The sequence below is a fragment of the Phoenix dactylifera genome, chromosome 11, assembly GCF_051530095.1.
Source record: "Phoenix dactylifera cultivar Ajwa chromosome 11, Ajwa_hap1_PhDact_Kaust_v1.1, whole genome shotgun sequence".
Classification (NCBI taxonomy): Eukaryota; Viridiplantae; Streptophyta; class Magnoliopsida; order Arecales; family Arecaceae; genus Phoenix; species Phoenix dactylifera.
The window spans coordinates 29,662,075-29,674,475 of NC_143200.1; the positions used below are offsets into that span (position 1 = coordinate 29,662,075).

Here is a 12,401-nt window from a genome sequence, read left to right on the forward strand (position 1 = left end):
TGGATAGCAAATATAAACATCCCATACCATTGTTCATTATAATCCTGCCAAATATGACGATCTCATAGAGAGAACTTAGATTTTGTGATCCATATATAATTCAACATTGCACAAAGCCTGATTCGATGGATAGCAAAGAGCACATGAATTCAAGGAAAAAAAGAAACACAGCCAAAAAAGGATCTCAGCCCTGAGAAGATGACCCAGGTGCACCTGGAGGGTACTGCTGCATTGCAGGTGGTGCAGGTGGAGGTGGGGGTGGAGCCATCATTGACTGGTAACGAGGATACTGCTGTTGATAAGGTGGCCGTGGCGGGGCCATGTAACCATATGGTGGATAATATTGTGGGTACTGGCTCTGAAGATGTGGCGGCAAGACAGGGTACGCTTGCCCTGAGCTATTCGGAGCTCGCAGCAGTCCCTGCTGCTGTGGCTGCTTCTCTGATCCCCCTTTGTTATCACTCGCTTCCTGAGACGGGACCAGAGCACCCATCCTCTGGGGATCCATCGAGGGGTAGAAGGTTCGCTCCACTGGGGGCGGTGCTGGAATGTTGAAGTAGTGCAGTGTTGGCTGCTGTTGGTCCTGTGTGCCTGGCGGTTGAGGCTGCTGGTTAGTTTGCTGCTGCGATATAACAGCCCTTGGAAGCATCCCTCCAAGTGACATGAGCCCTTGCTTTGTGACATCATCCTCTGGCACCTCTCCCTCTGGTTTGGATGCCTGTGGCTTTCCCCACATCAGCTTCAGACGCAATCCTTTAACGACCAGCTTGTTAACAAGCTCCTCTGCTGCTTTTTCCGCTCCTTCTCTTGTTGTGTATGTCACAAAAGCACATGCTCGTTGGAGCACCATCCTGATTGACTCAATCTCACCATGGGCATAGAAGTGATCCCTCAAATCCTGCTCGGTGATTCGAGCATCAAGGCCCCCAACATACAGGGTCTTTATGCTCTCATCTTCTGGAGGACTCAGAGATGGCATCTCACCTGCCTTGCTTAAGAGCTTCAGAGCGACTGGGTCATTCACTCTACAAAACGAGATGCCATTATTATGAGAGAACAGCACTTCAATGAAAAAAATGACAATAAAGAAAAAATTTACAAAGTTAGTTAAGAATGACCGAATGAAGAGATGCACAACACTTGCAGAACGACTGAAATCCAGATGCAGATGCTAATATTAGGTCTTTGTTGAGTCAATGCCACCAGAACAATATCTTCAAGCCCACTAGAACTCTATCCATAAAATAAATTTGCTTTAAACCCAAAATCTAATAGCGCCAATAAGGCAATGACCAGCTCATTAAAGCTTCATCAATACTTATAGTTTACCGTGTCCCTCACAGGGGCGGCCCAATACATTTGGGGGCCTAAGGCGAATCCAATAAATGATGCCTCTTTTTTTAATAATAAAATTTTTAATAAATATAAAATATTTAAAAAAATGATATGAAAATAGATAGCTATTAAGTACACTATTAACAAAGATACATGAATCTAACAAAGATAGACAAGAAGCCTTTTCAATTTAATATAATTCTTGAATGGGAGCACAGAAAAGTAATTACCCTAAGAAAAGGGCCATGAAACTGATTAAATAACTGAGATAATGCTTGATGATACTTTTACCCTGTCAAGCAAGAGCAGAATAGGAAAAGGTCATCCCATGGCACTTCATGGCCAAGGTAAAGAAAAGAATTTGTCCAGAAAGGAGCCTCCCTATAAGAGAAAGTAGAGGCATTATGGGAAATTCACTCCATCTAATTAATAAAAGTCCCGTCCCACCATCTCCCCTTCAAGTAAGTACCCAAGCAGCAACTGCAACATCACAGCACAGCTAGGGGTGGCAAAATATGATCCGACCCGCCAACCCGACCCGTGTTCGACCCGCCATAAACAGGTTTGGGTTTGGCCTAAACAGGTTCGGGTCGTAAACAGGTCGACCCGTTTAACCTGTTTATTAATTAGGTCGGATACGGGTTTTAGATGTCTGACCCGTTTAAACCGTTTAACCCGTTTAACTGTTGGGCAGGTTAAACAGGTCTAAACAGATTAAACGGGTTAAACAGGTTAAACAAGTCTAAACAGGTTAAACGGGTCTAAACAGGTCGGGTTGGGCAGGTTAAACAGGTTGGGTTGGACAGATTAAACAGGTTAAACGGGTCAGGTTGGGCAAACAGGTTAAACAGGTCGGGTCGGGTTGGGTAAACAGGTTACATGTTTATTAAACAGGTTAAACGGGTCGGGTCGGGTTACCTGTTTAATAAACAGGTCAGGTTCAGGTTTGCAATTCCTGACCCGTTTAATAAACAGGTCGGGTTCAGATTTATAGTTTTCTGACCCGACCTGTATTTGACCCGACCTGTTTATGCCTGACCCGACCCGATTGCCACCCCTAAGCACAGCAGCCATTCAACCCCCTCCCACCTTTTCTCTCTCTACCACCCAAGAGGGGAGAAGAAACCGAGAGGAGAAAATTAAAAGAATCTCCACCCTCCAAGAAGTCCATTTCCAATCCCCCTTTCTTCCTGATAGCCCAGCTGGGTCAGGAGTAATGTGAGGGAAGGAAAACCAAGACCAAAGCCAAAAAAGAGAAGGGATGAAAGATAAGAGTGGCTTCAGGCGTGTATCAAGCCAACCAAATCCCTCCTCTCTCTCTCTCTCTCTCTCTCTCTCTCTCTCTCTCCACCCAAAACAAAACTACTGTCCCCAACTTCCCAAATTGCCCCTCTGCAGGCCAGGAAACTCTCCACCTCCCTTCCATCAAGGGGGAAGACTCGTAGCCAGCTCCTGTTCCCGTTTTATATGGGGCCTTTGCTTCCTTTTGGTCAGCCTCCCGGGGGCCTTCCATTGGCCCGAGGCCTTAGGCGACCGCCTCGATCGCCTAAAGCTCGGGCCGGCTCTGGTCCCTCCCTCATGATACCAAATTTTCAGCATGAACCGAATGGGTACAAAATTACCAACATTTCTAATTGACCCAGTATTCCCAAATCAGTTCTTTTATTGGGCTCAGTTGGTACTCTTGAAAAATGGATTGCAGAATATTAAGAACTGATGGGCTTGCATGATCTGGTCAATAACCAATATTCTGGCCAAATGTAACATTTTGTTATCATCATAGTGAAAACAAATATCAGGGTGGAAGGACCCAAAAAGCTCAACTAGCATGAGACACTCACGCAGCACTCAAGCTCATAGCAATGTTTATTGTGATGTATCATAGGCATCCACGTAATGCTAATAAGAAATATGGTGCACATGGAACATATAAGCAAGTATAGAATATGACCTGAATCAACGATGAGGAACTTAAACACTTGAACATATTATTCGAGGGGTGGTAAGGGGATGGGGGATGAAGGTATGCAAAAACCTTCTAATGCAAGAAATTGATTAGAAGCAAATGCTCAAGTTTCATATAACATCTTAAATAGTATCCACTGTTCCTAGAATGTGAGTTAGCACCGCGGCTCCATTAATCAACAGATAAACTTTTCAATAGACATTAAAACATGGAAAATAACCTTAATGGCTTGTGCCAGAAGCTTATAGCAGATTCCAAGGCAACCATTGAGTGAATTCAAATAAGATCAAGCTACTAGCACAAGCCAGAAGGTTTATGTGCATCATATTGATTCTCTGATATTTTTTTCTCTCTATTGCATGCTAATTAAACTTACATCCCTTTGATGCTCAGCAGTCATACATACCCATAATACCGATCTTTTATGTTCTGCTGAGATAGTTCCCCAGTAACAGGCATCTCATGCCGATATGGACATTCGGCACCACGTGTGCATTCACCGCGTGCATAAAAGCTACAGACATGTGCCCGATTTCTTTTGTAATATGGTGTCGTCCTTTGAAGCTTTAAAATGGTGTCATTTGGATGAGCCTTTCCATATGAAGACTCATAATCTATGCCAGCTCTAGCCTGCAATAGAAACAGTTAATACAGGTAATTTGTCAACAGATGTCCATTTGCTGCAAGTAATGGAATAGGAGAGATGACACTCTGACTTGTCGCTCTAAAAGAAGCATATATGCATACCAGATAAGAGTAGATTGTATATATCACAGATTAAGTGGTACCAATTACAGTTAATTTTTATTTATTACCTTGTTACGGTCATAGATATCAAAATAGTTATAAATTCAAATCAGGATATTTTCCTGCTTTCAGGTCAGATCCAGTAGCCACACGTATACGCCCCAGATATGGTACACTTACAAGTTACAACCATAAAAATCATGTCCATCCACATGGAAAATTATTAGATGTGGGTGGGTATGTAGTAGTGCATTGAGCAAATGAATGAGCATAGTGATGTTTCATTGATTGTACACCACTTTCATCATGCAATTATCCAATTTGGGGTCACTGAGAGCTGTTTGGCATGGAGATCATTAAACTATATATAATACAAACTAACCTCATGAATAAACTGAAAAAATGGCCCAACTTCTCTCATACGGAATAGAACTCTTGAATCTAGAAAAGGAACCCCTAAATCTAGAAGGGAAGATATTAGTGGGAAAAAATCTAACATTCAGTAAAATACTTAACCCTTTTATAAAGTGCCTTTTTAAGGACCAAAGTCTTCATTTTAGTTGATTTAATCCTACCTACAGATCTCATTCAAGAAAAGAAAAGTCAAACAGACTAATTAAAGTTCCATTTACATATCCCAAGATAAACAAGTGCACAAATAAGACAACACCTATCATGCTTAATACCTACTAAATCCTTTTGTGATTCAGTGATCCAACACACACACACACACACACAAAAAAAAAAAGCTACGTTAAGTACCTATGGCGCGACAAAAAGAAAAGGAGTAACCACAAAATAAGATAAACACTATCCTAGGGTAGTCTAGAGGATATACAATAAATTCTAATCAAGACATACCAATCTTAGACATGTGACATGGGTATTCTATCCAACTGTCTAGAAGAATCCAACACTCAAATCTTCTAAAAATCAGACATAGGGACACATCTATAATTTATGTAAGTATGTGCAAATACGTGTTGACGTATGTATATAATAAATAATGAGCTAGAGCTATGCTTCTAAAGTTCATAAAATTTGATAAAATTGTAGCTAATTGTTATGTAAGAATTAAAATTTTTCATTGTAAACAAAAATGCATAATGATGACGGCATTATAAGTTGGGGTATGAATTGCCAAAGAGTGTCATGAAGTGTCTTAAGTGTCCCAAGTGTCCAGCACGTCAAAAAAACCCAAAAGAGTGTCGATGTAACACTAAATACATGCTTTGGTATAATCTTGATAGTGATCTGCACCTTTTATCTGAAAAGTTGATGAGCATTAAAAGAAGTAATAAATAAAAAGAAAACACCGTAGCAGTAAAATGGTGTGTAAGAATGAGATACTAGTTAACAATAAAGTTAGCAAAAAAATAGCTAAAGGCTTTTCACCAACACACCCTGCGGTCATGCTCTTCTGCAAAGTACTCCCTATTCACATCGCTCTTCGGGATAGCATCATTGGAATTGATAGCCAAGGCAGTGTCCCGAACCTGAACAGGCAACCCATACTCAAGATCCAAGAGGCAGACCTGGCACACATTTTTCAGCTTACAGCATGTCTGGCAGATCTCCGTCTTTTTGTATCTTGCATCACGACCCGGCCTCCATCTGAAGACTGTAAATGGTCGTGTGCAGATCTTGCACTCCTTGTCATAATCTGCCCTTGTCTGTTAAATCCAAGCATAGAAACCGGAAAAGTCATTACCCACTTCCGCAATGAATAACTCAGTATATGAAACAAAAGATCATCGCACAAGAGACGCCCCATCACCAATCATGTGAGAACAATTATCCACAAGTTTGAGCTTCAAACAATAGAAAGAGTTTCACCCTGTGCAGCTAGAACAAGAATACCGCATTCATAGATCAAAAGATGCACATTCTAAGCCGCACATGCAGAAAGATACAATTAGGATTTTCTCCTTCAAACCTAAACCAGTTCTGAGCACTTAAATAAGTCATAGATTAAGATCAAGTCGTGGTCAAGAATTGTAATCCTATGAAAACAAATTTTTGAGAGGTTGAACCTTAAATGGAATAAAAGGACAAAACACTGAGTTTACTCTGGCCAGAATTCTACACCCAACTAACCAATACATTCCTTTGTCATTCTAAGTAAGGGAAATCAATTCTGAGAGTTAAAAATAAAATCTAAACGCAGGGGGCAATAAAAGTTTTGGTGAATAAAGAAGTTAAAAGTTATTCTTTTAATTTGTATGACCGATTTAGGGTTTCCACTAGTACCTCTACTTTCCCACTCAAAAAACTATGTGACGATAACCTAAAGCCCTAATCACCACTCCAGATTCAGAAAAACCAACTTCGTCCTATATTACTCTTATCTGAGAGAGAAAATTCTTGACAGCTACAAGGGAACCAAACTTAACAGAAGCTAGGAGATTTTTTTTTTTTAAAAAAAAAGTAGAGTTTCAATTTCCGTGTATGGTTAGGGTTTCAGCTCGTGTCGATCATTGCAGGCATCTACCATGGGAGAAAGAGCTTCTGACCCAATCACCAATCCTATGAAACAAACCTTGAAGAGATATCAGTTTTATTTAAGAAAAATGAATTATGCTCAATTTTACAGGACCTGGAATTCATAGTCCAAGAAACAAAGCATTCGCTTTTTATAGTAAAATAATGAATGGAAATCATATGTGAGCGTCCAAAAGAAACCCAAACCTAAGCACAAACAACTACATAGGCGTAAAAATTGAGAAAATAATCTTAGGGCTCCTCCCCCTTTGTCTGGAAAGTTTTAGGGCTTCCGCTTGTTCCTTCTTTGCCATTCTGAAAACACGGCACGAAAAAGTACAACTCAATCACAGATCCAATAGAACAAACTTTGACAGATCTGATCTTTATTCTTTTAAGAGAGAGAGACCCAGATTTCCTAATCCTCCCATGCCTCCTCTCTGCCTAATTAGAACCATTTCTATTACCTGCCTACAAGAACCCCAAATCAGAGATGGAATAAGTAAATTAGGCAGAGTACAAGAAAAGTACGATTTGGTTTCCCGGTATTTTTGTATCCAATGCAAGGATTCCAAACTAAAACCTCGTTCGAATCCTCTTTCGAAGGAAGAGAGTTCGAGAGAGAAGAGAAGAGAAGAGCAGAGGGGATGTTTAGGCATCAAAGAAGACATACCATTCGAACGTAAGGATTGTCGCCGAGGCAGGACTCGCAGATGATGGGAAAGTCGGAGCGCTCCCATCCGTCGGCCTGCGCGTCTCTCAGCAGCCGATGCGCCATTCCCGACGACGGAAGCGAAGAGGGGAGAGAGAGAGAGAGAGAGAGAGAGAGAGATATCTTCTTGGCAATCCAGCCTAGGTAATAATATATCTTATTATGGGCCATCGAATTGAAACTTCGATCCGCCCAACAGGCCCAATGACTCGACCATAGGGGTACCCACCACTTCTTCCGACCATACCTCCTTCACTGAAGGAAGAAAATAAAAATGAAAGAAGACGAAAGACATATGGGTTGGTTGCTGCGGATTCGCATCTATGAAAATCTAAAAAGTCCTCTATTGCATTCTTGCTGCGAAGAAGCCATTTGTGCGGACATCTTTTCCAAGCAAAGTTTCATCTACGCGACGTTACATAGGCGGATGGGGCGGTATTGGTTGAGCGATTGCGGACCGGTTTCGTGAACGTGTCCATAACTTTATCATGATCTAATTTGGATGAATACACGGGAAGCCCAGAGACCTCATTTGGCCTCTAACTAGGAGGACCTTCAGGACAAGGGATTCATTTCTTTCATTAACCTATTCTTGCGTTTATTATTCCTCTTTCCGGCGATCAGTTTTCGAAATAGTCTTTTTTAAGCTTATCCCAATTCATGCATGATTCAAGATAATCCACTTGGTTGGGGAACATAATAGATACAAATACAAATATATATGAATATACGACCTAGAGTCGTAGAAAAAAAGAGAAGATTCCTACTACACTGCCTATGGCTTACGGTAGTTTCTATTCCCTTGTTGCCTTCGCCCTCGGAAATGGCTCCTTTCCTACCTCGCAAACTTTATCATTTTCTTTGGTTGGAGAAAGGGCGGGGTCTTGATCTGGTGATTGTAAGCAAGATCGATCAAGCTCAATCAATAGAGGAGCTACAGAATGCGAGTATCCAGAACCCGAAAAGGCCACACTGGTAGTTGTAGAACTCAGGATGTCAGCTGGGACTTTCCCTTCCTGTCTAAAAACAGCGAGAAGGTTCGGGGCCCAACGGTAACTGCTCGCGCAGCTGTGACTGCAGCCCCCTAAGCCAGGGCCGATTTGACTGAAGCTTTCGAGAGCCTCCCTACAAATCTTTTGCATGCAACTTTCTAATGCTCGTAGAGCTTGGGTGTTGGGGCATGATCTCTGCCTACTCAAAAGTTTAGATTTTGTCTTGGATTGAATCTTTGATGAGTTATCCTGAGTCCTACTCCTGAAACACTGTCAAACCTAACATAACGTTCAGCTTGGATGATGCAAAGCAAACCAAGTTTTCCAAGAAAAAAAAAGAAGGTTTTTTGAATGAATAACCCTTCTGAATATCGAATTTTGCATGAATACCCTTCCAAATTGATATTTACATGTATACCATCGTCAAACACTTATTTTACTATTCTACTTTTTTTTGGTGCATATGTACCCATGCCGTCTAACACCGATAAAAAATTAACGATTTTAAATTAAAATGACTAAAATACCCTTAATGAGTAGATGTGTCAAAAGAAACCGTGGCCATTTGTGCAAAAATAGTATTTTATGAGGATAAAACATAAATATAAATTTTAAGAGGATATTCATACAAATTTAAATTTTTAGAAAGATTTACATGTAAAAAAATCTAAAAAAAAATATCAAGCTCTCAATTTCTCCATTCTGTTTATGTATTTGTTTATTGTGTTATCTCTGCCATAATAGATATGCTTGAATATGAATACATTTTGCTATGCTGTTGATGGAATGATGAACTTTATCTATCCTATTAGAGGAATTTGGGCATCCATGCATGGCAGATTGAACACCACTTGGAGGGTGTTAATTCGAGTGGACACCCAATCAAACAGTCAACGAAGGTCCACGCAGTCAGCGCTATTAAATATCATTAGTTTGTATTGGGTGGAATGGATTGTAGTTATAACCTGTTGTGATCTCCTCAATGTGAACTGTTGTTGTATCTACCAGAATCCCTAGTAACACATTTACATGAAGTTTCTTGGTATTAGCATTTCGATATAAGTTCAGTTGCTTTGTTGGTTAAGCAAACGACATAGTTAGTATTTAAATTCGGATTCTCCTTTTCAGCAATTCATCTGTGATCCTTATGTTTCGCCTGATTACCCAATGAGATACGTTTGGAAGACAACGTTATTTCACAAAGATGTGGAGGAATACAAGAATGAATATTTGAGGTGGCATATTGTTAATGTTGAAAGAACCATTTCTGTTGAGATCAAATTCAAAGCTTATGAAGGACCAGGAGAGAGTTGGAAAACATGAGGGCTGATATCTCAAAGCTGATAGAGAAAAACTAATTCGCAGGACGAGAATATTAGGACCGTTTGATTTGCGGAAATTTTTTTTTTCCTCACCAAAATATGTTTTCTGGAAAGTTGATTCATGGAAATATAATACCTGCAAAAATGATTTTAGTATATTTGGTTGATCATAGAAAAGTGGTACATTCCAAGTGGCTTATGTTTAGTCGGGCAACTATTTTTTTAAAAAAGTTGTGTGAAATATCTGTTATACCTTTAATAAAGAAAAATAATTTATTTATAGATTTTGATGGCTTAATAGTAGTTTTGAAAAAATAAAGGATCCCAATTCCAAACCCGAGGGAATGTAGCTTTTCCATGTTCTTCATGAGTTTTTCTTTTCCATAAAACATGAAATTTTTATTTCCATGGAAATGCTATTTTCTATCTCTCTTCTTTAAAAATTTTAACCAAACAAGAGATCTTTCTTTATTTTCATGTTTACCACACTTTTTTTTTTTTGCTATTCCCTCGAATCAAACGAGTCCTTAGCGATTACCGTGTGAACATTGTAGATGGTTATTCTCCCGGTGCTTGAATTGATGTCATGGTGTGAGATAGAACTTGGAGCGTTCCTACTTGTTGAACATGTTTGGCTGGTTTCTTTGCTGGTAAGTTCCGATGTATTTCCAAGTTCTAGAATGGCTTGAATGCGTCAAAAAGGTTTCAACTTGGCAGCTATATTTATTTTTTTATAAACATCGAACGTCACAACACGCCATCTCTTAAAATCAAATTTACCAATAAGTCACAAAATGCTATGGTTCTTACATATAATTTTTTAATTTATTTAGAAATAATTTATGAAGATCGTGCAATTTTTTTATTTATCCTATAAAATAAATAAAATACCATAAATAAATGCAGTCAAATAGATCCAACGTATTCTTTAAATACATAACTCGCATACACTTGCTAAAATATTGGTATTAAATCCAAAACCCCTAATGGCCAGTGACACACTACATTTTTCATATGATATCCTCTTATAAATACGATTAACAAAAAATAGAATTTCTTTTGTATTACTTCATTGTCCCTTTTTTTGATCATTTTTTTATTATATAGATTTTATTTTTATTTTTTTAATAGGAGTAGATTAAATCTAGTAATTTAATTTGATAATTTTAAAATTTCTTACTTGAAGTTTGCGAGAGCTAAAGATGCCATCGAGCCTCGATCATTTTTTTGGGAAAACGATTATAAACGGTCGTATATATTTTTAACGCAGACAAAATATTAAGCACAAAATGATCATGAAAGACAAATCAAACTTTTCAATCAACAAGGATCCGATATCAAATGACAATCATTCTGGGCAATGGATTTCAATTTGGACCGATTACCTGAGCACCCAACTATTACAAGAAAGTAACAGCCGAGAATTTATTGATGATCTTTTGAATCCTGATCAGTTCTCAATTTTTGGATCATATTGAATCGAAAAATAGTGGATTCATTAAGATTGGATCAGTTCAGGTTGGTCCTCAAGGTACGCAAAAATTAATATAAAAAATAAAAATAAAAAGCATATGGTTAGCATTATTCAGAGCGGGTTTTGAGGTTCGGAATCTCTTCACGCCACCTAGGGCCGATCAAACGGTCCAAAATTTATGATGGTCATGTTATGACGACTGTATTACTGATGCTATCCCTAAGAAATTCCTCTGTTTAGCTCATGCTTATCTGAAAGCACCATGGGCCACCTTCAACGAGAAGGCACCATCTCAATTAAAAAGCCATGAAGACAAAATAGCTACAGCGTGCGTTCTTACGTGTATCACATCTCCTCTCTCTCTTTCTCGCGTTTCAAACACGCAACCATAGCAAATTTAACACCCTCTTCATCATCCGGCAAAATCAACTAGAACAAGAACATGGAGAAATCGATAAAACTATAGCGGAGAGCTCAGACCCATTCATTAGTTTTTTGATGAGGAAATAAAAGGAAGGGGAAAGGCTTTATTAATTCATCATCATATAATTGCAAAAGGAAACAGAGTCTCCAAGTCTTCTTCGAGCAGAGGTATCTGATCCCAACCATAAGAAAACCCCTTCCGTCCTCTCCTTATCGAAACCCCTTTGGGTTCCCCCCCCCCCCCCCCCCCCCCCCCCTTCCTCTCATCCAAACAAGTTGGAACAAAAAAATAAAACAAAAACAAGAAAAAATTCACACTTACACACCCATCATCATAGCAGGAACATCGAAAATTACAACCAACCAAAAGGTATTCACATATACACACTCTAAGCTCATAAGAAATAGATGGTGATTCCTTCACCTGATAACAGCCTCTAAGTTTAAAGTTTCCTATGGTAGGGCTTTAGGCATAGGCGACCAAACGGCGCGCACAAAGAGTGCAGTAGAACTTCCTCTTGGCCCTGAAGCAGAGAGGGAGGAAGCAGAGCCTCCACGCGCTCTCGACGTCGGTGGCCATCACCACGCCCCCGCAGTAAGGGCAGCTCCCTGGCGCCTGATGGCTCCCCAAAACCCTCTCCTCCTCGTCGCACACGAACACCAAGCACATCCCTCCTCTGTTTTCGTTTCTGTTTTCTTCTTCCCCTCCTTTTTCTTGCCGCTAATCGCAGGTCTGGAGTGGTAGCGGCGGGCTCACGCGGCCTCCCCGGGTTTACAACGAGACGGGCGAGACCGGGGGAACATTCCAGGGCCGCCTTATTTTGTCCGCTTGTCGGGGACACGTGGATGGAAATATCTATGTTTTTTAATTATTATATTGAAGTATGGATTAGTTGAAGTATTAATTAAAAAATTGAAAAACTTTACCTCATTCTAGAAACTAAAATTC

The 12,401-nt window shown here is 39.7% G+C and overlaps 2 protein-coding genes across 2 annotated transcripts; both read right to left on the minus strand.

The window, feature by feature from the left end:
• LOC103699000 (zinc finger CCCH domain-containing protein 40) lies at positions 1 to 7,384 on the minus strand. The gene is made up of 4 exons (XM_039127814.3): positions 7,203 to 7,384; positions 5,452 to 5,721; positions 3,708 to 3,931; positions 1 to 1,025 (listed from the first exon to the last, which is right to left on the minus strand). The coding sequence occupies exons 1-4, from the start codon at positions 7,305 to 7,307 to the stop codon at positions 185 to 187; spliced, it is 1,440 nt and encodes a 479-aa protein (XP_038983742.3). The 5' UTR covers positions 7,308 to 7,384; the 3' UTR covers positions 1 to 184.
• A 4,358-nt stretch (positions 7,385 to 11,742) lies between these two features.
• On the minus strand, positions 11,743 to 12,253 carry LOC120111274 (uncharacterized). The gene has a single exon (XM_039127818.3). The coding sequence runs from the start codon at positions 12,120 to 12,122 to the stop codon at positions 11,919 to 11,921; it is 204 nt and encodes a 67-aa protein (XP_038983746.1). The 5' UTR covers positions 12,123 to 12,253; the 3' UTR covers positions 11,743 to 11,918.
• Between the last annotated feature and the right edge of the window lie 148 nt (positions 12,254 to 12,401).

Excerpts from the sequence above, each read along its gene's own strand:
- LOC103699000 (XM_039127814.3), bottom strand. The coding sequence starts at position 7,307 with ATGGCGCATCGGCTGCTGAGAGACGCGCAGGCCGACGGATGGGAGCGC. Across the intron at positions 5,722-7,202 it reads ACAATCCTTACGTTCGAATG|ACAAGGGCAGATTATGACAA; the intron begins GTATGTCTTCTT and ends TGGATTTAACAG. Across the intron at positions 3,932-5,451 it reads CAGAAGAGCATGACCGCAGG|GCTAGAGCTGGCATAGATTA; the intron begins GTGTGTTGGTGA and ends TTTCTATTGCAG.
- LOC120111274 (XM_039127818.3), bottom strand. The coding sequence starts at position 12,122 with ATGTGCTTGGTGTTCGTGTGCGACGAGGAGGAGAGGGTTTTGGGGAGC.